The sequence below is a fragment of the Plecotus auritus genome (genome assembly GCF_963455305.1).
Source record: "Plecotus auritus genome assembly, chromosome: 4".
NCBI classification, from domain to species: Eukaryota; Metazoa; Chordata; class Mammalia; order Chiroptera; family Vespertilionidae; genus Plecotus; species Plecotus auritus.
This window is the reverse complement of record NC_137775.1, coordinates 127,172,135-127,200,127: the sequence shown is the minus strand read 5'-3', so window position 1 is coordinate 127,200,127 and position 27,993 is coordinate 127,172,135. Positions and strand designations below refer to the sequence as shown.

General features: G+C 42.5%; 1 protein-coding gene across 3 annotated transcripts; it reads left to right on the top strand.

Moving 5' to 3' along the window:
- Positions 1 to 6: 6 nt before the first annotated feature.
- ZC3HC1 (zinc finger C3HC-type containing 1) lies at positions 7 to 27,988 on the top strand. 3 transcript variants are annotated; one of them, XM_080664284.1, is made up of 10 exons: positions 61 to 210; positions 4,152 to 4,263; positions 10,194 to 10,344; positions 10,871 to 10,954; positions 15,928 to 16,055; positions 20,149 to 20,306; positions 21,525 to 21,768; positions 24,667 to 24,879; positions 25,232 to 25,399; positions 27,572 to 27,988. In XM_080664284.1, the coding sequence occupies exons 1-10, from the start codon at positions 65 to 67 to the stop codon at positions 27,638 to 27,640; spliced, it is 1,473 nt and encodes a 490-aa protein (XP_080520410.1). In that variant the 5' UTR covers positions 61 to 64; the 3' UTR covers positions 27,641 to 27,988. The 3 variants fall into 3 exon arrangements, with proteins under 3 accessions (XP_080520411.1, XP_080520410.1, XP_080520412.1); XM_080664286.1 differs by having other exon boundaries at positions 63 to 210; positions 25,193 to 25,399; XM_080664285.1 differs by lacking the exon at positions 4,152 to 4,263 and having other exon boundaries at positions 7 to 210; positions 10,210 to 10,344; positions 25,193 to 25,399.
- Positions 27,989 to 27,993: the final 5 nt, after the last annotated feature.

The window sequence follows — 27,993 nt, the reverse complement described above, 5'->3', positions numbered from 1 at the left end:
CTCCCCAGAACGGAAGTCCCCGAGCCTTCAAAGCCGCGGGGAAGTAACTCGGCAACGGACCAAGATGGCGGCGCCCAGCGAGGGGACAGCGTTTGCTGCGGGGATTGAAAAGACTTGGGGTGCAGTTGTTCGCTCCCCAGAAGGGACTCCCCAAAAAATCCGGCAGCTGATAGATGAGGGGATTGCCCCGGAAGAAGGAGGCACTGAAGCGTGAGTTCTGGAGTCCACCCTGGTCCAGCTCCGGCTGATTGGAGAGGGTTGTCCGGCCTGTGGGGATCCCCTGGGTGGGCGACTCTGGCGGCGAGGATGGCTTCGTCCCGTCATCTGAAAGAGACTGGAGTCACTATTGGCTTTAATCTTCTCGGGGTGTACGGGATTGCCATAGTCAGGTTTTGGGGAGAAGGAAGAAAGAAGACCGCTATGTGCACCTGACTGCTCTTAGTTGGGCTTCTTAACCTTTTTTGAGCTGTAGGCAGCTTTGGCAGCCTGATAAAACTTACGAACCCCTTCTCAGCATAATATTTTTAAGTGTACAAAGTAAGTTACATAGAATTATGCCCGGCCGGTGTGTTTCAGTGGGGCAGCATCGAACCATGCACCAGGAGGTCGCCAGTTGGGTTCTGGTCGGGCACAGCCTGGGTTGCGGGCTCCATCCCCGGCGGGGCGTGCGGGAGGCAGCCCGCGGTGTTTCCGCCTCCCTCTCCCTGCCTCTATCTGAAGTAAATAAGTAAACAATTACCTAGGATGCTAAAGGAAATCAATTCTGTTGGAATTCAGTTATGAAGGTAGTAGAAAAAGGTGATGCAGTCACGTACTTTATTATTAACGCGTTAAATACTATCTAGCCATCGGTCTTTTAGCTGCCATAATTTTGAAGTAGTGATGTCAGCATAAATATTTCAAAACACGTGCAACCACCATAATGTGACAAAATGTCTGTAATTTCCATTCGTCACAAATTCGCAGGTATTGCTGATGCTATTATGGTTTTATTACCTTCATTCATAATTGAAAGAATGCTAAATTTCAGTTAGAGGTTAGTAAAATAAGTGTCATTTTTTCCCTTCCAAGTTTATGAATCAGGTTTTCCCAAGAACCGCACCTCCCTGAGGCTCTCTGAATCTCTGGGAAGAATTCTTACAATAAATTCCTTTCGGTTACAATAGTGGATGTAATCCTGTTCTATTAAAACAGTGGTTCTCAACCTTTCTAATGCCGCGACCCTTTAATACAGTTCCTCATGTTGTGGTGACCCACAACCATAAAATTATTTTCGTTGCTACTTCATAACTGTAATTTTGCTACTGTTAAGAATCGTAATGTAAATATCTGTGTTTTCCGATGGTCTTAGGCTCTACAGCAGCAAATAATTTTATGGTTGGGGGTCACCACAACATGAGGACCTGTATTAAAGGGTCGCAGCATTAGAAAGGTTGAGAACCACTGTATTAAAATGACTTTTGTCTTCAGCAGTTCCGCCCAGTACCCCTCCGTGGGCGCTGTTGAAATACCTTTCCCTGCAAATAAAATAATTGTTTTTTGCTGGGGTTTTTTTCTCCTTGAAATTTTTTCATGAAATTGCCCAAAGATCTTTACTTTGATATGACTTTTCAAATTAGTACATTTATGGGTGGAGTGGGTATCAGTGATTGATCTAGGTAGCAATGCCAAGATTGTTTTCTTCTACTGTTCAACGAATTAAATGTCTAAGGTGGTCCAATTATATAGTGCACAGAAGCCCAGAGTCTTACTTTGTGTTTCCTAAAGTTATGCAAAACATGATTGGGGAGCATGAGTGAACTAGAGCAATGGTTAGAGGTAGGGCTTGCTTGGAACCTAGGTGTGGCCAAACGGAAAAGAGACAGAAGGATTGGGATTCTATTTAGTAAGTGCCATCGTCCAAAACCCCCTTCGGGTATCCAGACCCTCAGGTGCCCACGTCCTTTATATATGACTAGCGGCCCAATGCACGAATTTGTGCACAGGTGTGGTCCCGCTGGTCCGATCGCCCCAGTCAGGCCAGGGGAAGGGGCCGTGGGCGGTTGGCCAGCCAACCCCGCCCCCTGGTCGAACTCCCAGTGGAGGGGACAATTTGCATATTAGCCTTTTATTATATAGGATGACATAGTGTTTGCATATAACCTGTGCATGTCCCCCATATACTTTAATTCATCTCTAGTTACTTATCATGCCTAATATCTATACCTATATATCTATATCTATATCTATCTATCTATCTATCTATCTGTATATATACTAGAGGCCCGTTGCAGGAAGATTCCTGCAATAGGGCTTCCTGCTGCAGTCCGCTTCCCTCCCTTCTCCACCGGCCCGCCTGCTTCTCTCCCTTCTCCCCCACCCCGCCTGCTTCCCTCCCTTCTCCCCCGCCCCGCCTGCTTCCCTCCCTTTTCCCCGCCCCGCCTGCTTCCCTCCCTTCTCTGCATCCCCACTTGCTTGCTTCTCCGCAGCTCCGCTCCCTTCTGCAACGCTTGGCTTCCTTCTACTGTCTTCAGTCTTCGCTCTACTCCTGAATATGCAAATTAACCACCATCTTGGTTGGGTTAATTTGCATACTCGCTCCTGATTGGCTGGTGGGCGTGGCTGGTGGGTGTAGCGGGGTGATGGTTAATTTGCATATTACTCTTTTATTAGATAGGATATCTACTAGAGGCCCAGTGCACGAAATTCGTGCATGGGGGGTGTGTCCCTCAGCCCAGCCTGCACCCTCTCCAATCTGGAACCCCTTGAGGGATGTCTGACTGCTCATTTAAACAATCCATGACTGCTGGCTCCCAACTGCTTGCCTGCCTGCCTTCCTGATTGCCCCTAACCACTTCTGCCTGCCAGCCTGATCATCGCTTAACCACTCCCCTGCCAGCCTGATTGATGCCTAACTGCTCCCCTGCCAGCCTGATTTCCCCTAACTGCCCTCCCCTGCAGGCCCGGTCACCCCCAACTTCCCTCCTCTGCCAGCTTGGTCACCCCAACTGCTCTCCCCTGCAGGCTTTATCGCCCCCAACTGCCCTCCCTTGCAGGCCTGGTCCCTCCCAAATGCCCTCCCCTGTTGGCCTGATCACTCACAATTGCCCTCCCCTGCTGGCCATCTTGTGACGGCCATCTTGTGTCCACATGGGGGCAGCCATCTTTGACCACATGGGGGCAGCCATCTTGTGTGTTGGAGTGACAGTCAATTTGCATATTCTTTTATTAGATAGAATATATATATATATATATATATACACACACACACACACACACACACACACATATATATGTATATATAAAAGCCTAAGCGACCATCGCAACCGAAACAACTGAACAGATGACCAAACAGGCTGTGTGGGGCGACCAGGCCAGCAGGGGGTCAGTTAGGGGTGACCAAGCAGGCTGGTGGGGTCTGTGAGGGGCAACCAGGTTGGCAGGGGGCGCAGTGAGGGGCGACCAGGCTGGCAGAGGGGGGGCAGTGAGGGGCAACCAAGCTGGTGGGGGCGGGGGGAGTTGGGGGCAACCAGGCCGGCCGGCAGGGGCAGTTGGGGGGTGACTAGGCCATCATGGGGGGCAGTTAGGGGTAATCAGGCAGGCAGGCAGGTGAGCAATTAGGAGCCAGTGGTCCTGGATTGTGAGAGGGATGTCCGACTGCCGATTTAGGCCAGATCCCAAACTGGCAGTTGGACATCCCCCGAAGGGTCCCAGATTGGAGAGGTTGTAGGCTGGACTGAGGGGACCTCCCCCCCATGCACGAATTTCGTGCACTTGGCCTCTAGTAATGTAAATAGTTGTTTACTGAGTCGTTAGGAAATAATGACAAGAAAAGGTCTGTACATGTTCAGTGTAGACACAACCATCATAGGCCTAACTACATAGTTCACGTCAGCAAAAACATAACATTTTCCCCCCAAAATATTTTATATCTGCAGTTGAATGAATCTGCAGATGTGGAACCTGCGGATGCAAAGGGCCAATTGTATTGTGAAACCACTGAAAATGTTATCAGAGGAATTGCATGACTGAAATGATTTTTAGCAAGTTTAAAATCCAGTGCAGTGTGGTTGAGGATGTGGAGTGCAGAGAAGCTAGATACAAAATGTTTAAGCAAAGTGATGCCATGATGCCACAGAAAGATTACCAGTAGTTCTGCCATTTTATTTTAGGAAAGAGACATCTGCCACATTCCAGTCAGTTAATGGATCACCCCAAACAGACCAGCCACCATTGGAATCTACAAGCAAAGAAGCCTTCTTTAACAGAGTGGAAACATTTTCTATATCCTTTTTTAGTTCATGCAAATTGTACTTCTGCCTGCTCCTGGAATTGTTATTCCCCAGGAATAACACTGCTTAACACTACTTGCTCTGATGTTTTAAATTTAAGAATTAAACTTGGTAAGAAATCTTTAAAAATATATTTTTACTAGAGGCCCAGTGCATGAAAATCATGCACTGGGGGTGGTGGGCTCAGTCCAGCCTGCACCCTCTCGCAGTTAGACATCCTTAGCACTGCTGCGGAGGTGGGAGAGGCTCCCGCCATCGCTGCGCTCGCCGGCCGTGAGCCTGGCTTCTGGCTGAGCAGTGCTCCCCCTGTGGAGCGCACTGACCACCAGGGGTCAGCTCCTGTGTTGTGTGTCTGCCACCTGGTGGTCAGTGTGCATCATAGAGACCAGTCGTTCCCCCATTTGGTTGATTTGCATATTAGACTTTTATTATATAGGATTGATTTCAGAGAGGAAGGGAGAGGGAGAGAAAGAGAAACACCATGATGAGAGAATCATTGATAGGCTGCCTCCTGCATGCCCACTACTGGGGTTGGAGCCCACAGCCCAGGCATGTGCTCTGACTGGGAATCGAACTGTGACCCCTGAGCCACACCAGCTGGGCTTGGTAAGAAATTTTATAAGAAAATTAGTATCATAAAATGTTCTCTCTCAAAGGAACATTTTAGATGATCCAACCTTTTCCTTTTACAGAAGAAAAAACTAAGAGCCAGAGAGAAGAAGGAACAATAATTAACATTTTTATATGTGTTTTCACATATATTATCACATTTGATCTTTACCTTAAACCTATGAAAATAAGGTATTATTATTATACTCATTTTACCGAAGAGGAAGCAGTTCAGGTAGGTTATGTGACTTGCCAAAGGTCACCCTGCTAGCAAGTGACAGAGGCGGGACTGTAGCGTAAGGCTCTTGGCAACCAAACCTAATGTTTTTTTGAGACTACTATACTTTTTGTCTTTTTCTAGATTTTCCTCTGTGTATTAGTTATCTATTGTTGCATAACAAATTACCCTAAAACTCAGTGGCTTAAAACAATAAACACTTATTATCTCACAATTTCTGTGGATCAGGAATCCAGGCACAGCTTAGCCGAGTCCTCTGATTCAGGGTCCCTCATAGACAGCACTGAAGGTATAGTCTGGGGCTGCAGTCATCTTAGGGCTCGGCTAGGAAAGGATCTACTTTCAATCTAATGTGGTTGTTGATAGGGTTCATTTCCTTGTAGCCATTGGATTGAGGGCTTCCGTTATAAACTAGCTGTTGGCTGGAGACCTCCCTATGTTTCTTGCTACATGGGCCTTTGCATGGCAGCTGGCTTCCATCAGAGTGAGCAAGCGAGAGAGAGCAAGACAGAAGCTAGACTCCTTGTAACCTAATATCAGAAGATATCCCATCACTTTTGCCAGGTTCTATTCACTAGAGTGATTTTCTTTTTAGATTTAAATAGTTGTAGACTCACAGAAAGGTTGCACAGGTTACAAAGAACTTTCTTTCTGAGCTACTTGAAAATAAGTTGTCAAAGTGATACCTCATTGTCCCCAAGTATTTCCTACAAACAAGAATTCTCTCCCACATACTCACAATGCAGCCATCAAAAACAATTCATGTAATAACTATCATCTAACCCTCTGACCCAAGTTATTTCATCTATTGTCCCAATAATGTGTTGTTGTTTTTTGTTTTTCACTTTATTGATTTGAGAGAGAGAAACATTGATTTGTTGTTCCACTTGGTCAAACCTGAAAGTTTGCCCTAGCTGGTTTGGCTCAGTGGCTAGAGCGTTGGCCTGAGGACTGAAGGGTCCTGGGTTCAGTTGTGGTCAAGAGCACATGCCTGGGTTGTGGGCTCGATCCCCAGTAGTGGGCGTGCAGGAGGCAGCCAATCAATGATTCTCTCTCATCATTGATGTTTCTCTCTCTCTCTCCTCTCCCTTCCTCTCTAAAATCAATAAAAATATATTTTAAAGAAATAAAAACAAACAAAACCTGAAAGCTTGGTGTATGGGGACGACACTCTAACCAACTGAGCTACCCAGCCAGGGCCCAGTAATGTTCTTTATAGCAAAAGGATACAGTTGAGAATTCTCAATTTTTCCTTGAATTTCATGATCTTGATACTTTTGAAGATTGCAGGCAAATTATTTTGTAGTGTATCTCAGTTCACATTTGTGTGCTATTTCCTTGTGATTAGAGTCAGGTAATGCAGGAGCATCACAGAAGTGATGCTGTGTTCTCATTGCATCCTGTCGGGTGGCACACAATTTTGATTTATCCCTTTACTGGCAATGATCACTTTGATACTTGATAAAAGGGAGGGTCTGTCCGTCTTCTCCATTATAAAGTAACTTTTTCCTCCTTTGTAATTAAAGAGTGTTTTGTGGCTGGCCTGCATAACTCAGTGGTTGAGTGTTGACCTATGAACCAGGAGGTCACGGTTTGATTCCAGTTCAGGGCACATGCCGGGTTGTAGGCTCGATCCCTAGTTGGGGCATGTAGGAGGCAGCCAGTCAATGATTCTCTCTCACCATTGATGTTTCTCTCTCTTTCTCTCTCTCTCTCTCTCTCTCTTTTTTAATTTTTTTTATTGATTTTTACAGAGAGGAAGGGAGAGGGATAGAGAGTTAGAAACATCGATGAGAAAGTAACATCGATCAGCTGCCTCCTGCACACCCCCTACTGGGGATGTACCCACAACCAAGGTACATGCCCTTGACCGGAATCGAACCTGGGACCCTTCAGTCCGCAGGCCGACGCTCTATCCACTGAGTCAAGCCGGTTAGGGCTCCCTCCCTCTCTTTCTTCCTCTCTGAAATCAATAAAAATACATATTTTTTAAAAAGTGTTTTGTGGGGAGGTGCTTTGAAATTAGGTAAATAACCTCATCAAACTTTATATAATTTCTTTATTTGTAGCAGCATGGGTCATGATTTCTTTTAGTTAATAGGTTATAATCCATTACTACCATTATATATTTGGGTGCTTCAGTTGTCCCTGAACTAATTTTTTATTTTAATATAGTATTTTTTATTTTATTGATTGAAATTTAGAGAGAGGAAGAGATTCAGAGAGAGAGAGAGAGAGGGAGATTGAGAAAGGGAAACATCGATTTGTTATTTTACTTATTTATGCATTCTTTTGTTGATTTTGTATGTGCCCTGACCTGTGATTGAACCTGCAACCTTGACGTATCGGGACAACGCTCTAACCAACTGAGCTACTCAGTTAGGGTCTGATTTTAAGAAAGTATTTAGAACCATTTCCTTTTATTCTCTTTTGTTCTCATTGGATATAAATTGATTACTACTTTGGATATGATAATTATTTATTTAAGTTAAGCTAGTTAAGTGATTCTATTACTTTTATTCTAGATAATCCCAGCTCCTTTAACATTTACATCTAAATTCTGTTTTCTAGCCATTGGTCCTCCTTTTGCTGATATTGGAATGTTTTCAAATTCTCATATTCCTTATAAAAATATAGAACTTTCCTATATCTTCTTTCATGTTTTATCCCTTTTTCTCCCTGAGCTGTGAAAAATAAGAGCTCTTTAGGTAAAATATAAAAAGCTGAGTGTTGACTATTAAAGATCAATAAGTGGCCCTAACCGGTTTGGCTCAGTGGATAGAGCGTCGGCCTATGGACTGAAGGGTCCCAGGTTCGATTCCGGTCAAGGGCATGTACCTTGGTTGCGGGCACATCCCCAGTAGGGGGTGTGCAGGAGGCAGCTGATCGATGTTTCTCTCTCATCGATGTTTCCATCTCTCTATCCCTCTCCCTTCCTCTCTGTAAAAATCAATAAAATATATTTAAAAAAAAAAAAAAAGATCAATAAGTGTTTCAGGGCATTTTCCCAAGCACATACCTATAGATGCTCTTGATGCTCTCAACCTATTGAAAACACATAGACTAGACCACACACATTAGTACATAACAATCAAATTTGGGGCGAGGGCTCCCTGGCCAGTATGACTCAGTTCGTTGAAGCGTCATCCTGTACATGGAAAAGTCAAGGGTTTGATTCCTGGTCAGGGCACATACCCATGTTTTGGGTTCAATCCCCAGTCAGGGCATGTGTAGGAGGCAACTGATCTATATTTCTCTTCCCCATTGATCTCTCTCTCTCTCTTTCTCTCTTCTTCTCTTCCATTCTTTCCTCTCCCTTCCTCTCTCTCTAAAATCAATTTTTTACAAAAAGTATGTCCTTGGGTGAGGATTTTAAAAAATTGAGGGGCAGGGGGAATAATGAATAATACTATTTTATTGAATATTCTTTGGAAGGTAAAAGTGGATGTGGTACAATAGGGGAGCATAGGTGAGTGGTGAAAAATATTTCTGCTTGTTTGTCTTTCACTATGCCTTATTGCTTAGGCACATCCCAGTGCTTTTGCTAGTGTTTATAAATCCCTAGTAGGTGCATGTGAATGGCTTCTATATGCCATCCCACACCAATAATAAAGTAGACATTTCATTTTATTTTACTTTCTAATCCTCACTGGAGGATATTTTTCCATTGATTTTTAGAGAGTGGAAGAGAGAGGGAAAGACAGAGAGAAATATTGATGTGAGAGAAACACATTGATTAGTTGCCTCCTGCACGAGTCCCAACCAGGGCCCAGGCTGGGGAGGAGCCTGCAACTGAAGTACATGCCCTTGACCGGAATCGAACCCAGGACCCTTGGATCCGCAAGTCGACGCTCTACTCACTGAGCCAAACCAGCTCGGGCTAAAATAGACATTTAAAAGTATTACACATTTTTAAAATCCTCACCCGAGGATATGTTTTTTATTTATTAATTTTTTAGAGAGAGGAAGGGAGAGAAAGAGAGGGAAACATCAGTGTGAGAGAGAAACATTGATTGGTTGCTTCCCGTACATGCCTTTTCTCGGGATTGAACCTAGAACCTAGATTTGTGCCCTGACCAGGAACCAAACCTGCAACCCTTCCGTGTACGGGACAACGTTGCAACCAACTGAGACACATGAGCCAGGGTTAAAATAGACATTTTAAACAAATGAAATACATAGGGCTTCCTAGAGAAAAAGTTAATAACTTTTCCTCTGCTTATTACTTAAATGACCTGTATGTGTTTGTTCTTTAAAAATAGTTGTTTTTGTTAATCCTCACTCAAAGATATTTTTTCTATTGATTTTTGTTTTGTTTTGAGAGAGTAGAAGAGAGGGAGGGAGAATGGAGGGGGAGAGAGAAACATTGATATGAAAGAGACACATTTATTGGTTGTTTCCCAAACACACCCCAACTGGAGCCAGGGATGGAACCTGGAGCTCTGGTGTGAAGATCAACGCTTTAACCACAGAGAAACACTAGCCAGGGCTAAAAATAGTTTTAAGCCCTGACCCCTGTGGCTCTGTTGGAGCATTGTCCTGTACACTGCAAGGCCGAGCATTTGATTCCCGGTCAGGGCAGATACCTAGGTTGCAGGTTCAGTCCCTGGTTGGGGTGTGTACGAGAGGCAACCAGTCAGTTTCTCTCTCATATCAATGTTTCTCCCTTCCTCTCTAAAATCAATTAACATATCCCCAAGTGAAGTTTAAACCCTGGCCTTGAAGCTCAGTTGCTTGTAGTGTCATCTTAATACAATACACCAAGATTACAGGTTGGATCCTCAGGGCACATACAAGAATCAACCAATAAATACATAAATAAGTGGAACAATAAATTGATGTCTCTCTCTTTCTCCTTGTCCTTCTCCCTTTCCCTTCCCCTTCCTCTCTCTCTCTCTCTCTCTCAAATGAGTAAATAAAATTTTTTAAATAAAAATTGTTTTAATACTTTTTTACTGCGTTTTCCCTCAGTTTAATATATTTTATTTCTATATACATAAAGAATAAGTGAAAGGTTTAATTTCTGACTTACTCAATTTAATTTACTTGTAGTGTTGTTTTCTTAACATGAATACTCTTTGAAATGGGCAGGTAAGCCCCCTGAGCTGTCTCCACTTGTCTGTGCAAAATATGGCTGGGTCACAGTTGAATGTGATATGCTCAAGTGCTCCAGCTGTCAAGCTTTTCTCTGTGCCAGTTTACAACCAGCTTTTGATTTTGACAGATGTAAGTATAAAATACAAATTACATTTTTCTCCATATTCAAGATAGACTCTGCTACTTTTTCTGAAAAGACTGGCCACTTGTTTGATTAAAGAATGTATACTACTGTATATAACAAGGTGAATTTGTGTTAGTCTTCACTGTATGAATTTCAGTCATTCTTTTTTTTTCAGTCATTCCTTTTTTTAAAAACTAAACTAGAATGAACTTGGTTTTATGTATTCTGGGAAACTAACAGTAGTATGTTTACTTTACGGTTCCAAAATTTATACTTAGGCAAAGAGACAGAAGACTTGGTGAAGGCTCACACTTTGGAATGCCTGCCTTATAAGATACATGATACTCCCTTTGTTATTGATCTTAGGATCTTGATTTAGAACTTGTTTTGTAGAAAATACTAAGATGCTGCAGTTGCTAATATTTCATATATTTTGTAATTTTCTTAGTTATTTTTATGTTTGAGTCTATACTCTTAAGGCTTTGAATCTTTATAGTGTTTTTAAAGCTTCGTTTCCTCTGTGGGTTTCAGATAAGGAACGATGTGCTGAGCTGAAGAAAGCCTTGTGTACTGCCCATGAGAAGTTCTGTTTCTGGCCAGATAGCCCCTCTCCAGGTACTTTTTTCCAAGATTTCCCTTTTACCATCTCGTCCTGGTCAATGCATTTCTAATATTGTGTATTTATTTGTGAAAATATAATATTTCAAGTTCTTGGTATTTATATTTGTGCTTTTCAAGAACTGACTTACATTTATTCGCTTATTATGTTACTGCTTAACTTTATTAAGTGCATTTGACATGCCAAAGGCTTAGCCATGCATACATTATCCCATTTAATCCTCATAGGGGCCCTGGAATGTAAACATTATCAACCCAGTTTACATATATATGTGTATATATATGTATGTATATATATTTTTTTTATTGTTGAGAATATTACAGCTATCTCCCATTTTCCCCCCCTTCCCACCTCTTTTAAGACCCTACCACCCCCTAGGTTCAACCCAGTTTTTAGGTGAGGAAACTGAGAATCAGAAGTCTTAAAACCAACTAGTGAGAAGCCATAACTAGGGTTATCTACTTTCAAACCTTCTGCCCTTCCTGTGATAGCAAGGAGCCCCATGTTCTACCTTGGCTTCCTTTGGTGCACTAACAGCCCTAATGATGGCAATTCGGTTGCTAAAGAAGACCCACAGAACCCTAGATTACAAATCTACAGTTTATCACAGTAAAATGGCACAATCTAACAACAGCCAAAGACTGCCCCCACAGTGGTCTGGACCAGCCAGGTGCAAGCACCTGTTCTCGCTGTATAAGGGCCATGGCAGAATACACTCTTTCGAATCAGGAACCACTGATATGGGTGCAAAGCACTGCAGAACAAGAGAGCCCAAAATGAGATCTCAAGTGTGATTTTTTTTTACATATATGTATTTTGCTGGTTATATAATCAGCCTTAGCTGCAGAGCCCTCTGGGTACAAAACTCTTTGGACCAATGGTTACAGAGCAACACTGTTAATCCATGTATTTCATCCTTGACCAGAAATCAGTGCCATGTAGATATCTTTTTTTTATTTTAGTATGATAGCTGAGGCTCATTTCAGGGTCACTGATGACTAGGAATATTCCACAAGTGACCACAAGGAGGAAAAAATGGATAGAAGGTGACTAAAGTACCATCTACTGATAAATGAAGAGGTGATAGGAAAGGGATTATTAAGAAATAATATTTTAAAGTGAAAATGACAACACTTTGTAAAGTATATGATTGTTTAACTATATGCTGTACACCTGAAACTAATACAAAATAATATGGAATATAAACTGTATTTGAAAAATTAAATTTAAATAAATTGAAATTCTGAGATCCAAATTTTTAGTTTTAAGTTATGGAGAAGACAGTCTTAGAAGATGCCTCTGAAATTAATAGATGATACTATACACATGGGAAATCCCTCAGGCTGTCTGACTACCTCATCACGTGAGGAAGGTTAACAGAAGGAAGTCACTGAAGCACACCAAGTGAATAGTGTAGCTTTCTCCTAGCTGGCTTTGGTCTCTAAACATTCATTTTTGCCTACAGTAGATTTAGGAGCACAGATGGTTATAGTATTAAATATCTAAAATAATTTTAGCCCCTTGGAAATTGATACAATATAGCCATGAATTTATTTTAATATTATCTTTATGAAATATGGTACATGAAAAGAGAATGTTATTAAAGTAAATTGTAGGTAAGTTTCCCAGGTAGTGTGATTTGGGGAAAGGCTTTTGAAAGATAAAAGCTTCAAGTGCCTCACTGAAAAAAAGGGAAGATGACTGTAAGAAGGATTTCCTGCTGTTGGCCTGGCTATTTCATTGTGCAGTACAACAAAACTCAGTCCTGCGAGGATGAATTCATCCGGGGCCAGTGTGCTCAGGCCAGGTTTTTAAGGGTCTGCCTAGAGCTCTGTTGGTGAATCCCAACTCTTCTTGCTATACACTTCTTTCTTGATCCTGTTCATAACTTCAGCTGCCACTTATTTACAAACCTCTAACTCCTATCCAGACCCCTCTTTTGAGCTTGACTTGTATCTTTCTAAACATTTCTACTTAATATTTTGCAGGTACCTAGAACTCAACATAAACAAACCTAAATTCTTCATCTGATACTTAATACTTGGTTCTCTTATATTTTCTCCATGTTGGTAAATGACACTAATCTCCTCTTCCAGTTGTTTTAGCCAGAACCCTGGAAGTCATCTTAGATGTCTTCCCCATTACCACCACCTTCCCTGGTCCAGTCCATTCTCCCTCTTAAGTAGATCTCAAACAGGACCTTCCAATTATACTATCCCTGGGTTTGGTTCTTTAACATTCAAGAGACTTGAGTGGAGAAAGGAACACACACAAGTATTTATACATTAATGCTTAAATTTATTAAGTATATTCAATAAATACAATTTTGAAGGTAATATTTTTCTAACCACGTAATAATTACAAACTAAACTAAATTCCTTTAAAAATTTTAAATCACAATCACTAATTTACTAGAACTGATTGTTTTGAACATATTAAACACTAAAAGTAGACACATATTCACATATGTTAATTATAAAAGGTATATTTAAACTTATGTTAAAACATTTGCATGATGGGTTTCATTTCTTCCCTTTCACCTTTGTAAGTTTTTATTAGTATGTTATTTTTTTCTAAATATATTTTTATTGATTTTAGAGAGGAAGGGAAAAGATAGAGAGATAGAAACATCGATGAGAGAGAAACATCATCAATAGACTGCCTCCTGCATGCCCCCTACTGGGGATCCAGCCCGCAACTCAGGCACGTGCTCTGATGGGGAATCAAACTGTGACCTCCTGGTTCATGGGCTGACGCTCAACTACTGAGCCATACTGGCTAGGCCAGTGGTCGGCAAACTCATTAGTCAACAGAGCCAAATATCAACAGTACAATGATTGAAATTTCTTTTGAGAGCTAAATTTTTTAAACTTAAACTTCTTCTAACACCGCTTCTTCAAAATAGACTTGCCCAGGCTGTGGTATTTTGTGGAAGAGCCACACTCAAGGGGCCAAAGAGCCTCATGTGGCTCGCAAGCCGCAGTTTGCCGACCACGGGGCTAGGCTATTAGTACTTTCTTAAGTTTGCAACAATCAGACCAGATCCCAAATTAGAAGAGGATGATCAGAAAGATGTTGGGACCTGGGGTTTCTTCTCCCAAGTATGTCAAACCTAAGCCACTGGTCATTCAAACAAGTTTCCTTTTTATTTTTATTTATTTATTTTTTATTTTTTTAATATATTTTTTTATTGATTTCAGAGAGGAAAGGAGAGAAACATCAACGATGAGAGAGAATCATTGATTGGCTGACTGCACACACCACACTGGGAATTGAGCTTACAACCTGGGCATGTGCCCTGACCGGGAATCGAATCGTGACCTCCTGGTTCATAGGTTGATGCCAGCTGGGCATCCTTTAACCTGACTTTTCTAGTAAAATGATGATGCATCATTTTAAATTGATGTCATGTGTTTTGACATATTTGGTTACTTGCAACAACTTTAAATAATTTAATTAGAGACCAAAATTTGATTGCTAGTGATAGACTAAGTAGTGGACAAAAATGCTACCATTACTATTTTTTGGGCCCCTTTTAATAAAAAAACTGAAAAAAAAATTTTTTTAAACAGCCTGTTATGGTATAATTGACATGAAACTGCCCATATTTAGGTATACAATTTGATAAGTTTTGACAAGTTTGTACACTCATGAAACTGTCATTACTAGAATTCTACTTAACTGCATGAGTTTATATTCATTTTCCCAATCTAATGCTGTATATGGTATTATTGTACCCACAATAATGAGGTTTTTAAATTTTTTTTAATGAGGTTTCATTCATCATTTAGAGTTTTAAAGTACTGATTCTCTTTTCTCTATCTTTATGCCGCTGGTATCTTATTGGAATTATTACTTTATATCACTTTGATGTCTGCTAAGCTTATTTCTTTGCATCCAAAGATCCCTTACAATCTCTACTCCTAACTAATGGGTGTTATCTATAACATCACTTTCTTCTTTAACATAATCTTTCAGTAATTTCTTATTTTTTTAATTTTTATTGATTTTAGAGATAGAGAAACATCAATTTGTTTGACCATTTATTTATGCATTCAGTGGTTGATTGGTGTATGTGCCCCGACTGGGGATTGAACCTGTAACCTTGGCGTGTTGGACCAATGCTCTAACCAACTGAGTTACCAGGCCAGGGATTCAGTAATTTCTCATCACATACATTAATGAAGTCGTGGTCTGGCCACTGTCTACATGAACTTTATCTCCTGCTACTCTCCCCATAGGCATACCGTGTTCCAACCCTGTGAAACTACTTAGAATTCCCCAAATGTGCCATTCTTGGGCCTTTGCTTTCACACACTATTGTTGGTCTTTCAGATTCAGCTTAGACTTGACTGCTTCTGAGAAACCTTTCCTGAGACTACTTTTTAAACATAATCACAGAAGTATCATCACCACCCCATAATAAAGAAAATCAATAGCCCTGGCCAGTGTGGCACAGATGGTTGAGCATCTTCCCGTGCACCAAAAGGTCGTTGGTTCGATTCCTGGTCAGGGTTGTGGGCTCAGTCCTAGTAGGAGGTGTGTGGGAGGCAGCCAGATGTTTTTCCCCCTCTTTCTAAAATCAATAAAGACATATTTTTTAAAAATCAATAATAGTTAATATCATAAAATAGCTTATCAGTTTTACATATCCCATGTGTTTTTTTATTTGTTTGTTTGTTTTTAATCCTCACCCAAGGATACGTTTTTATTGATTTAAGAGAGAGGAAGGGAGAGAGGGAGTGAGAGAAACATGGATCAGTTGCCTCTTGTACCAGCCCTGACGAGGAATCGAATTTGCAACCTAGATATTTGCCCCAACTGGGAACTGAACCCACAATTTTTTTGGTTTACAAGATGATGCTCTAACCACCTGAGCCACCCAGCTGGGGCTCCCCACAGCGTTATACTTTTTTTTTTTCTTTTACAATTTGCACCAATATAATCCTCCAATTTACATTTTCCGCAGATCGATTTGGGATGTTGCCATTGGATGAGCCTGCTGTTCTTGTTAGTGAATTCCTAGATCGGTTTCAAAGCCTTTGTCACTTGGACCTTCAGCTTCCTTCCCTGAGGCCAGAGGACTTGAAAACTATGGTGAGTTTTTCTTGACTAGCCTTCCGTGGCCTCAGTTGTCACCAGCATGTGTATATGAAGCATTTCTTTTTCTTTTTTTTTTTTTTAATTTATTTATTTTTTTAATAAATCTTTATTCAGATTATTACAATTATTTCTCCTTTTACCCCCCATAGCTCCCCTCCACCCATTTCCCACCCCACCTTCTGCCCTTACCTCCCCCCCACTGTCCTCATCCATAGGTGTATGATTTTTGTCCATTCTCTTCATGAACCCCCCATACCCCTTTCCCCCTGAGAATTATCAGTCCACTCCCTTTCTATGCCCCTGATTCTATTATATTCACCAGATTATTCTGTTCCTCAGGTTTTTAATTCACTTGATTTTTAGGTTCGCTTGTTGATAGATATGTATTTGTTGTTCATAATTTTTCTCTTTACTTTTTTCTTCTTCCTCTTCTTTAAGAAGACCTTTCAGCATTTCATATAATACTGGTTTGGTGGTGATGAACTCCTTCAGCTTTTTCTTATCTGTGAAGCTCTTTATCTGCCCTTCAATTCTGAATGATAGCTTTGCTGGGTAGAGTAATCTTGGTTGTAGGTTCTTCATCACATTGAAAATTTCTTGCCACTCCCGTCTGGCCTGCATAGTTTCTGTTGAGAAGTCAGCTGACAGTCGTATGGGTGCTCCCTTGTAGGTAATTAACTGTTTTTCTCTTGCTGCTTTTAATATTCTCTCTTTGTCTTTTGCTCTTGGCATTTTAATTATGATGTGTCTTGGTGTGGTCCTCTTTGGATTCCTTTTGTTTGGGGTTCTGTGGGCTTCCTGGACTTGTAAGTCTAATTCTTTCACCAGGTGGGGGAAGTTTTTGGTCATTATTTCTTCAAATAGGTTTTCAGTATCTTGCTCTCTCTCTTCTTCTGGCACCCCCATAATTCTGATGTTGGTATACTTGAAGTTGTCCCAGAGTCTTCTTACATTATCTTCAACTTTTTGGATTTTTTTTTTTTGCTTTTTGCTTTTTCGGTTGAGTGTTTTTTGCTTCTTTGTATTTCAATTCTTTGACTTGATTCTTGTGTTCCTCTATTCTGTTTCTGGGTCTCTGTATAATATTTTTTATTTCAGTCAGTGTATGTTTAATTTCTAGTTGGTCCTTTTTCATATCTTCGAGGGTCTCGTTATATTTATCGGCCTTTTCTAGGATATTCTTAAAAAGTCTTATAACCGTGGTTTTGAATTCTATATCCAGTTGTTTGTTTTCCTCCATTTCTTTCGTTTGTGATCTGATTCTTTGACCCCGCATTTTCATTGATTCCCTGAGTTGGTAAGGTAGATATTTGTGCTAGGTTTCCAATATGGCCCAGTGGGTCTGCTTCCCCAGTTAACCTGAGGTGGACACTCTTGGTGCACCCCTTTGTGGACTGTGTGTACAGCCTTGTTGTAATTAAGTCTTTATTGTTGTTGGTATCACTGGGAAGAATTGACCTCCGGGCCAGTTGGCTGTAAGGATCAGCTGTGTCTATGCTGGGAGAAGTTCGGTGCTGGAGACAGCCTTATAGGATTAGACTTGCCAAATTGCAATAGCCTCTGTGCTCAGCTTGGATGGGGTGGAGTCTCAGTCTTGGCTTCCTGTCAGCCTTGCCCTTGCACGCATGTGCGCTTTCAGTCCTCCGCCTTCCCCAGCTCGAGTCTCCGCCTGAGAGTCCAGACTCCCCCCACAAGAGCGTGGGTCCCCAGGGGCTCGCCTGGAACTGGGGTTCACTGCAGTCAGAACTGGGGCTCAGTGCCGTCAGGAGCCTCTGACTCCCTTCCACTAGGGAAAGCCTGTGGCAACCTCCGCAGCCTTTGTGCGCACTGGCGCGCGCGCGCGTGCGCACTTTCAGTCCTCCGCCTTCCCCGGCTCCCGAGTCTCCGCCCGAGAGTCCAGACTCCCCCCACAAGAGCGTGGGTCCCCAGGGGCTCGCCTGGAACTGGGGTTCACTGCAGTCAGAACTGGGGCTCAGTGCAGTCAGAATCCTCTGACTCCCTTCCACTAGGGAAAGCCTGTGGCAACTTCCGCAGCCTTTGTGCGCACTGGCACGCGCGCGCGTGCGCACTTTCAGTCCTCCGCCTTCCCCGGCTCCCGAGTCTCCGCCCGAGAGTCCAGACTCCCCCCACAAGAGCGTGGGTCCCCAGGGGCTCGCCTGGAACTGGGGTTCACTGCAGTCAGAACTGGGGCTCAGTGCAGTCAGAATCCTCTGACTCCCTTCCACTAGGGAAAGCCTGTGGCAACCTCTGCAGCCTTTGTGCGCACTGGCCCGCATGCGCCTTCAGACTTCTGCCTTCCCCGGCTCCCGAGTCTCCGCCCGAGAGTCCAGACTCCCCCCACAAGAGCGTGGGTCCCCAGGGGTTCGCCCGGAACTGGGGTTCAGTGCAGTCAGAACTGGGGTTCAGTGCGGTCGGATGCTTCCTTCCCCCTTCCGCCAGAGAAAGTCAGCCAGGCTCTCAGCCGCCCTTCCTCTCTGCGCGCACAAAGCCCCTTTGCCGTACCTCCAATTCTCTGTGAGCTTTTCTCTTTCCTTTTAGTTGTAGAATTTTCACTCAGCCAGCTTTCCTGTGGTTCTGGATGGTGTCCGTTCTGTCTTTTAGTTGTAGTTTTGAAATTGTTGTGCGAGGCAGCAGTTTAGGTGTTTACCTATGCCGCCATCTTGGTTTCTCCCCTGAAGCATTTCTTTTAATGACAAGAGGACACAGGTTGCTTTGAAGAGAACCACTGGTTTGTCACTCAATTGTCCTTTTTCAGTTTTCATCAGAAAGGTGACTATTGAGCCTGGCTAATGTTTCTCAGTGGTTGTCGACCCGCGAACCAAGAGGTCACAGGTTCAGTTCCTGGTCAGGGCACATGTACGGGTTGCGGGCTCAATCCCCAGTGTGGGGCGTGCCAGAGGCAGCTGATGAATCTTTCTCTTTCATAGATATTTCTATCTCTCTATCCTTCTCCCTTCCTCTCTCTAAAATCAATTTTTTAAAAAACATTTTTTTTAAAGAAAGGTGACTATTAAGTGTTTAAGTAAATGGGTTCCATTTAAACTTTTAGATATGATTCTTTAAGTGGCATAAATTAAATTTTATCCTGATTTGTTACTTAAACTATTTAACAGAAGATACTGAAATGTTATTTCATATGGTTTATTGAATATCATTTCCCAAAGAAAGTGCTAGAGGAGAAGTTATAAACTCCCTTCTCTCTTGTGAATAGAAATCTTGAAATGTTCTGGCTCGTCTGTACTTTGAATGTTTACTGTCCCATTTCCTCACCTTGTAAGTACTTTGAAAACAAGCTTCATTGTAGGAACTAGAAGCTATTATTTTGCTTCTTTAAATTGAGAGGTAGTTATGGACTTTAACATCAAACCTCTTATGCCTGTTACAAATTTCACCCTGTCCCTGGCCAAGGTAATTTTTTTTAATCCTCATCCGAGGATATGGGTTTTTTTTTTTTTTTTTTCAAAATTAATTTTGAGAGAGCGGAAGGGAGAGAGAGAAGTTGATGTGAGAAAGAAATATCGATTGGTTGCCTCCCGCATGTGCCCCAACCAGGGATCAAATTCGCAACCTAGATATGTGCCCTGACTGGGATTCGAACCTGCAACCTTTTGGTGTATGGGACGATACTTCAATCAACTGAGCCACCCAGCCAGGGCCCAAGGCAATTTTTTTCCACCCTGTCATGGTTCTTTAAAAACTGTGGCAAACTCTGTTCTGTCAAAAAGTAAATCCAGTGTCAGGCCAAGATATAAACAGTGACCTTTTTTCATTATTTGGGTTTGAAGTTTACAGGTTTCAGAGAAAATGTGCAGTTGGTAAACTGAAAACAAATTGGTACTATGAAAAGATTTGGTGGTTCCAGGAAAACTGCCCCCTTTCTCAGTCAGCAGATCCGGGGCAATTCAGAAAGCTTCTGTGTGCTGCCGTAGCGCTGTCCCAGGACATCTTCTCTAATGAAGAGAACTGTCTTCGTGTTTGTCATTTCTGTCATGATTTTTGCCTTGAATTATGTAGGTATATCATTATGTATAATTTTCTTTTCATGGAGACTAAAACTTAAAGCTTTTTTTTTGTTGTTCCTTTGTAGTGCTTTACAGAAGACAAGATCAGTCTTCTCCTGCACCTACTTGAAGATGAACTTGACCATGGGACTGATGAGAGAAAAACTGCCACCAAATTAGGCTCCGATATCCAAGTCCATGTCACTGCCTGTATTCTTTCTGTGTGTGGCTGGGTAGCATGTAGGTTAGTCAGCAAATTTGGCTGGGGGACATCATACACCCATATACTTCAGTCTCTAATAGTACTTGGAGATCACATGGTGTTTCCTATAAGGAAAGTAGAGACAGAGAGAAACTGAAGAGGTGGGCGCATGGGAGACAGTAAAAATCAGTAACAAAGCCAGAATTAGAACTAGGAAATTTTTAAACATACCTAAACTTTGTTCCTTTCACTGTCACCTCCCAGCTGGGAATTTGTATTCCTATAAACAATGAAGCTCCTTTCTACTTTCAGAAAGGAAGAAAAATGAGTTCCGTTGATAAAAACTAGCAAAGGAAACACGAGCTGGAGTCTTCTAGTCCCCCATTTTAGTGTTTCCATTCCAGCTGCTCAATTTGGCATAGACTCCCTCTGAGATGGAAGACTGTCAGAACCAATCTTTTTTTTTTTTTTAATATATTTTATTGATATTTTACAGAGAGGAAGGGAGAGGGATAGAGAGTTAGAAACATCGATGAGAGAGAAACATCTATCAGCTGCCTCCTGCACACCTCCTACTGGGGATGTGCCTGCAACTAAGGTACGTGCCCTTGACCGGAATAGAACCTGGAACCTTTCAGTCTGCAGGCTGATGCTCTATCCACTGAGCCAAACCGGTTTCGGCTAATCTTTTTTTTTTTTTTTAATATATTTTATTGATTTTTTACAGAGCGGAAGGGAGAGGAGGGATAGAGAGTTAGAAACATCGATCAGCTGCCTCTTGCACGCCCCCTACTGGGGATGTGCCCACAACCAAGGTACATGCCCTTGACCGGAATCGAACCTGGGACCCTTGAGTCCGCAGGCCGACGCTCTATCCACTGAGCCAAACCGGTTTTGGCAGTTTTCGGCTAATCTTGATTTATTTTAATATGTTTTCTTTGGTAGATGAAGGAATAATTTTCCTTTAAAAGGGAAAAGTTTTAAGAGGGATAGGGAAATTTATAAAACATAACTTTTAAAAGTCTTGCCATAGAAGAGCACACCAAGACTCCTAGGTATTTCTATAGGAAATAAATGAGAGATGATGACCTTGGGGGTCCTGAGATCAGAGGATTGAGGCCCTGGAGAGGACGTGTTCCTAGTCACTGGACTGTTTCAGAGATTTTTTGGATGAGATGAAGCATACTTGCAAATCATTACACTTAGTCCCTTGGAAATATTACCCTTTGAGAAAACTCTTTCTTTTTTGTTCCTATCTAGTTCTTCCTTGGAACCCATGCAGCTCTCCCTGATAACGTGTTCACATTGTATGAGGAAAGTGGGGCTCTGGGGCTTCCAGCAGATTGAGTCATCCATGATCGACCTGGACACATCCTTTGTCCTGACCAGCTCCCCCATCCCTGGCCCTGAGGGGCGGCCGGAGCGCTTCCTCTTGGTGCCCGAGTCTCCTCGGAGGATGGTGACTCGGAGCCAGGATGCCGCGTCTTCCCCAAGCTCAGAGCAGGTATAGACTTAATTGGCTTGATTGGGGTGAACTTTTTATTTTTGTGTGTGTGTGTGTGTGTGTTTTTTTTTAAATCTTTATTGTTCAGATGATTACAATTGTTTCTCCTTTTTCCCCCCATAGCTCCCCTCCACCCGGTTCCCCCCCACACACACCCTCTGCCCTTACCTCCCTGCCACTGTCCTCATCCATAGGTTATGATTTTTGTGCAGTGTCTTCTCATACCCCCAACACCCCTTCCCACTGAGATTTATCAGTCCACTCCCATTCTATGCCCCTGATTCTATTATATTCACCAGTTTATTCTGTTCCTCAGATTTTTAATTCACTTGATTTTTAGATTCACTTGTTGATAGATATGTATTTGTAGTTCATAATTTTTATCTTTACCTTTTTCTTCTTCTTCCTCTTCTTAAAGAATACCTTTCAGCATTTCATATAATACTGGTTTGGTGGTGATGAACTCCTTTAGCTTTTTCTTGTCTCTGAAGCTCTTTATCTGACCTTCAATTCTGAATGATAACTTTGCTGGGTAGAGTAATCTTGGTTGTAGGTTCTTGCTATTCATCACTTTGAATATTTCTTGCCACTCCCGTCTGGCCTGCATAGTTTCTGTTGAGAAATCAGCTGACAATAGTATGGGTGCTCCCTTGAAGGTAATTAACTGTTTTTCTCCTGCTGCTTTTAATATTCTCTCTTTGTCTTTTGCTCTTGGCATTTTAATTATAATGTGTCTTGGTGTGGTCCTCATTGGATTCCTTTTGTTTGGTGTTCTGTGCACTTCCTGGACTTGTAAGTCTATTTCTTTCACCAGGTGGGGGAAGTTTTCGGTCATTATTTCTTCAAATAGGTTTTCAGTATCTTGCTCTCTCTCTTCTTCTGGCACCCCCATAATTCTGATGTTGGTATGCTTGAAGTTGTCCCAGAGGCTTCTTACACTGTCTTCAAATTTTTGAATTCTTTTTTTCTTTTTGCTTTCCTGGTTGCGTGTTTTTGTCTTCTTTGTATTTCAAATCTTTGACTTGATTTTTGCGTTCCTCTAGTCTGCTGTTGGGTCTCTGTATAATATTTTTTATTTCAGTCAGTGTATGTTTAATTTCTAGTTGGTCCTTTTTCATATCCTTGAGGGTCTCGTTGAATTTATCAGCCTTTTCTAGGATATTCTTGAAAAACTTAATAACCGTGGTTTTGAACTCTATATCCAGTCGTTTGTTTTCCTCTATTTCTTTCGTTTGTGATGTTTCTTTGTCTCCACAGTTTCGTTGCTTCCCTGAGTTGGTAGGGTGGCTTTGTGTGCTAGGTGTCCTATATGGGCCAGTGGGTCGGCCTCCCAGTTACTTGAGGTGGACACTCTTGGTGCACCCCTTTGTGGACTGTGTGTACAGCCTTGTTGTAGTTAAGCCTTGATTGTTGTTGTTGTCACTGGGAGGAACTGACCTCCAGGCCAATTGGCTGTGAGGACCCACTGTGTCTATAATGGAAGAACTGCTGCGCTGGAGACACGCTTATGGTGCAGGACTTGCTTCAGTGGGGCTTTGGTGCTCACTGAGTCTGCCTCTTGAATGTGTCACTTATGGATGTGAGTAGTTGAAATCTGGTGTCATCTCACACTGACCACTAGATACACTAGCTTCTGGATCTCCAATGGGGTGCTGGTCAGCTACTGTCTGAGGCCACCCAATAGGAGGTACAGCGAGAACTACAGTTTTCTCCTCTTTGCTTGGGGTTTGGAGGTTTTGGAGCTGTCTGACCAGAGCTGCAGTTTGTTTGGTTAAGCTGCGATAGGGCAGACCATTTATATGCAAAAGCCACTGCGCGGAGCTTGGGTGGGTTTGTAGATTGTGCGGGGTGGGGTCTCAGGGAGTCACTAGGCTAGGGCATGGCAAACAGCGATGGCTGCCTGTCAGCCATCTCTGCGTTTCCAAGTCCCCGCGTCCCGCGCCCCAACGCAGTAAACCATGATTGCTGGGCACACCTCTGCAAGAAAGTCACCCTCACTTTCCGACCCGATGGCAGACAGTCCAGCTTCTCCCCATAAGAGTTAGGGTCCCCAGCATCTCCCCAGAAACTGGAGTTCAGAGTAATCTGGAACTTGTTTCCCTTCGGGTTGAAAGAAGCAGCGCACCCAGACACCTGCCGCCAGCCCGATTCGCACGCCTCTGTATCTCAGCTTTTCAGCGCTTGTGCATGTCTCGATGCTCTTTTCTCTTTCCTTCTAGTTGCAGAACTTCCACTCAGCCAGCTTTCCCGTGGTTCTGGGTGATAGAGGTTTAGTCTTTTAGTTGTAGTTTTGAAATTGTTGTGCAAGGCAGCAGTTTAGGTGTTTACCTATGCCACCATCTTGGTTTCTCCTCTGGGGTAAACTTTTTAAAAACAGTATTCTCGGCCCTGGCCAGATAGCTCAGTTGGTTAGAGCATCGTCCTGATACACCAAGGTTGCAGGTTCAATCTCCAGTTAGGGCATATACAAAAATGAACCAATGAATGCATAAATAAATGAAACAACAAGTCAGTGTCTCTCTCTCTCTCCCACTCCCTATTTCTCCCCCTTCTCCCCCCCCCCCCCCCCCCGCCGCTTCCCTCCTCTCCCTTCCCCTCTCTCAAATCAATAAATTTAAAAAATAAAAACAGCATTCTTGCCAAAAATGTTGTTGGTGGAAAAGTTGGGAGTTAACTTAGGAGTCAGTTCTAACCACATTGATACCACATAATGGTTTTATTTACCAGTTGCAATGGAAAAGCTAGATTCATTGTTTTGTATAGAAATCTAATATTCTCAGAGACTAAATTTTTACCATTTAAACTCTCAAGTACTTTTACCTGCTTCTAGAAATATTTCTCCTGACCATAGTCACTAAGAACATTGGTGTATTTCCATTATCATCTCCCCTTCCTCAGGCTGAAAGGAGCCCAGGACCCATCTTTTCTCGAACTCGGAGCTGGGACTCTTCCAGTCCTGTTGACCGCCCTGAACCAGAGGCTGCTAGCCCCACCACCAGGACCCGCCCAGTGACCCGGAGCATGGGAACAGGAGATACCTCTGGCCTGGAAGTGCCATCCAGTCCTCTTCGGAGAGCCAAACGAGCCCGCCTCTGCTCATCCAGCAGCTCGGTGTGTCCACCTGTGCATGCGAAAATCCCTGAGCACAAAGAGCACGCCACACCCTTACCTGTAGCACAGAGAAGCAGGCGTGAGCTCATCCTGTAGCTAAAGGTTAACTATGTGAATAAGTTTAAAGATGGGTGACCAAAGGGAAAACATTTAAGGGTTTTGTCATTTGTTTCTTTGGGATGGATTCTGGAGAGGTAATAAATACGTCAGGGGTAGGACAGCAGTGAGGTAGAGGAACAGACCAGACAACTAATAGTGCCTCTGAATTTACGTAGCATTACGCTTCATTAACACGGTTCTCCTCCTCCATCAGGACACATCTTCACGAAGCTTCTTTGATCCCACCTCTCAGCATAGAGACTGGTGCCCTTGGGTGAAGATCACACTTGGCAAGGAAACCAGGGAGAATGGTGGAACTGAGGAAGATGCCAGCGCCCTGGCAGAACCAGGCTGGAAGGCAGTGCTGAACATCCTCTTGGCCCATAAGCAGTCTAACCAGCCAACTGAAACAGATGCCCTGGTGAGATGAGCTGTTGTCCCAAGTGTGTGAGGCACTTGCCGTTTATGAGTTGAGGAGCAGAGCTCAGTCCTATAATTAGCCCCGCCTGCCCTCAGCTTTCGTAAGTCAAGTTAGACTCCGTCTGGTTTCATCCTGGAAAATAGGCATGGAACTGGTTCAATCTTTCTGCACTTTAGCATATGGCATTCTATCAGGTTCTGAGAAATTATTTGTCTTCTCAGCTAAAATGTCTCAAAGGGAAAAGGAGTAAAGAAATAGAAATAGATGAATAGGCAGCTGCTCCGGCCTCATGTTGCAGAACAGCTGCTTTTTCCATCTGTTGCTGTCACTGGCATTTGGAGCCTGGCCAGTTAACTTAGCTGCCTAGAGCACTGGGCTCTGGCACCAAGACTGCAGTTTCATTCCTCACAGTGGACAGGTTACTTTGCCCTGAGACACGGCCCCAGACTTGTGCACTGAACCTCAGCTAGCCATCGCAGTCATGACTGCTGCCAGTCACAAAAGATGGGGAAGCGCCAGTCCATCATGACAGCTGAGAAAACAAGTCAGGTGTTTGCTCTGTGCAAAGGCTAGAAGTAATAAGAGGTGGGCATTAAGGAACCATGACAACTGGGTTCTCTTTTCTTTGCTGGCTCATTCCCCAAGTTGCCTTGTAGCCTGCCTGGTATAAATATAATAATTTCTGACCTCTGTTCCCTCCAAAGACAAAGTAAAATAATACTCAACAGATGTTTACAAGAAGCATTTCCAGACATGCTCTGTAGGGTCAAAGGATTCCACTGGAAGGAACTATAGTGATGCTAAAAGCCCAAGAAAGTACATTTGTACCCTTAGTAAATGTACAGATGAAGGTTTTTCCAAGTCTTTGCAGGAAAAAAAAAAATCTGCATTTTCCCAACTTAAAAACTTGAAAATATATAAAGCTATCTGAAGAATAAATATTTGACCTACCTCTCAAATTGGAGAGATTAGATCTATCTTTGTACATAAATTCTCTCTGCCTAGAGCTTCATGAAATAATGTACTGCCAGTTTTTATTAACTTCCTCTCTCACTTCAGATTAACAAGAAATCCCATAGGACCCTTTTTTCTTTTTCTTTTTTTTGGTAGTAGGAAAAGTTGGCCTCATAATTGGCTCTGGGTTCCAGGACTTTTGAAATTCTTTTTGGCAGCTTGTCTTTTAACCTCCCCACAGCTGCTATGACTGGGAAATACAAAGCTTAATGAGGCTGTGGTAAGGGATCTTGATGTTGGAAAAAAGTTTACACTATTCTTCAACTTGCTTGTTTCAACTTTGTCTCTTTATTAACTAAATCGCTCTCGGTCTCTAGTAAGAGCTCAAACTTTTCCCTCCTGGGACTTTATTTTATTGAGACACTCATCCACAAAGAGGATAAGAAAACAGTGAAAGTGTCATTATGTCAGAAATCGGGGGTGGGGAGGTGACTTTATGGATTATCTTGTTAGATATTGTTTGTGCTGTCACTGCTTGTGACTCAAAGGCAGAGAGAACCAAGTGTTCCAAATCACTGAGAACTTTTTTATCTTTTAGAGAATTGTCTTGTCTCCCTGTAACACCATTTCTCAGAATCTCAGATCACTTCATAGGCAGGATCAAGTGGCAATGAGACTCTTCCTATTATTAGCTCTGCTGGCTAAAACATGAAGCTGAGAAGACCAAGGTTATATTTTAAACTCTTAATGGTCATTTAACTTTGTTTTATTCCTTGGCCTTGGATTATATTATTAACTCCAGCTAGGCATCACGTAAATGTGAATCCTTGTTCACAAGAAATAATGAACTAGGACCAATTCAGCATCACAGATGAGAAACCAGAGCAAAATGTGTGCTGCACTTGGGTCAGAAGTGTCATCCTCACATAGAAAGATTAGGACAAATACAGATATTTGGAGAGAAGACATGAGCCATATTTTAGAAACTTAGAGTGTGATAGCAAGAGTTTAACAGTAGAACACAAGCTTCTTGATTTTTACTCTGGCTTTAGGTGTTTATTATGTATAGCACTATATAAAGTTAACTTGTTTTACTCAATCTTGGTTATATCTAGATCATTGTTGGAGAAATGTACAGACCAAGCCTTAATGCTGTTATGTGTCCTTCATATCTGTGAAAAAAGTTTAATCTCTAATAATGAGCTTTTCTACCTATAGAGTCTGTCTGAGAAATCAAGGAAAGTATTCCGAATATTCCGGCAGTGGGAATCTTTATGCTCATCCTGAAGATATTCCAGTCCTTCCTGGAGAGAAGTGGAATGAGTGACGTTGAAAAATAAAGCCTGGATCTCCTTTGATCAGCTGATGCTAAGTTTTTCTCCGTTCTGGTTTAATCAAAGGGAGCTCCTGCCCTTTCAGAGGCAATGAGTGTCACCGTCTGCATCTGACTGAAGGGAAACCCGTTTCCACACGGGGGTGTGGACCTGATGAGGCACAGCAAACCTGGTTCTATGAAACTAGACCGAGGGCCAAATACATGAGCACTTCTAGTGTCTTTAGTGTGAGGCAGTGATTTAAGGACTCATATATCCCAAAAATATGACTACGTATTAATAAAATTTTTGTTAAAATTTTTATGC

Excerpts from the sequence above, each read along its gene's own strand:
- ZC3HC1 (XM_080664286.1), top strand. The coding sequence starts at position 65 with ATGGCGGCGCCCAGCGAGGGGACAGCGTTTGCTGCGGGGATTGAAAAG. Across the intron at positions 4,264-10,193 it reads ACAGAGTGGAAACATTTTCT|TCTTTGAAATGGGCAGGTAA; the intron begins ATATCCTTTTTT and ends TAACATGAATAC. Across the intron at positions 16,056-20,148 it reads CAGAGGACTTGAAAACTATG|TGCTTTACAGAAGACAAGAT; the intron begins GTGAGTTTTTCT and ends GTTCCTTTGTAG.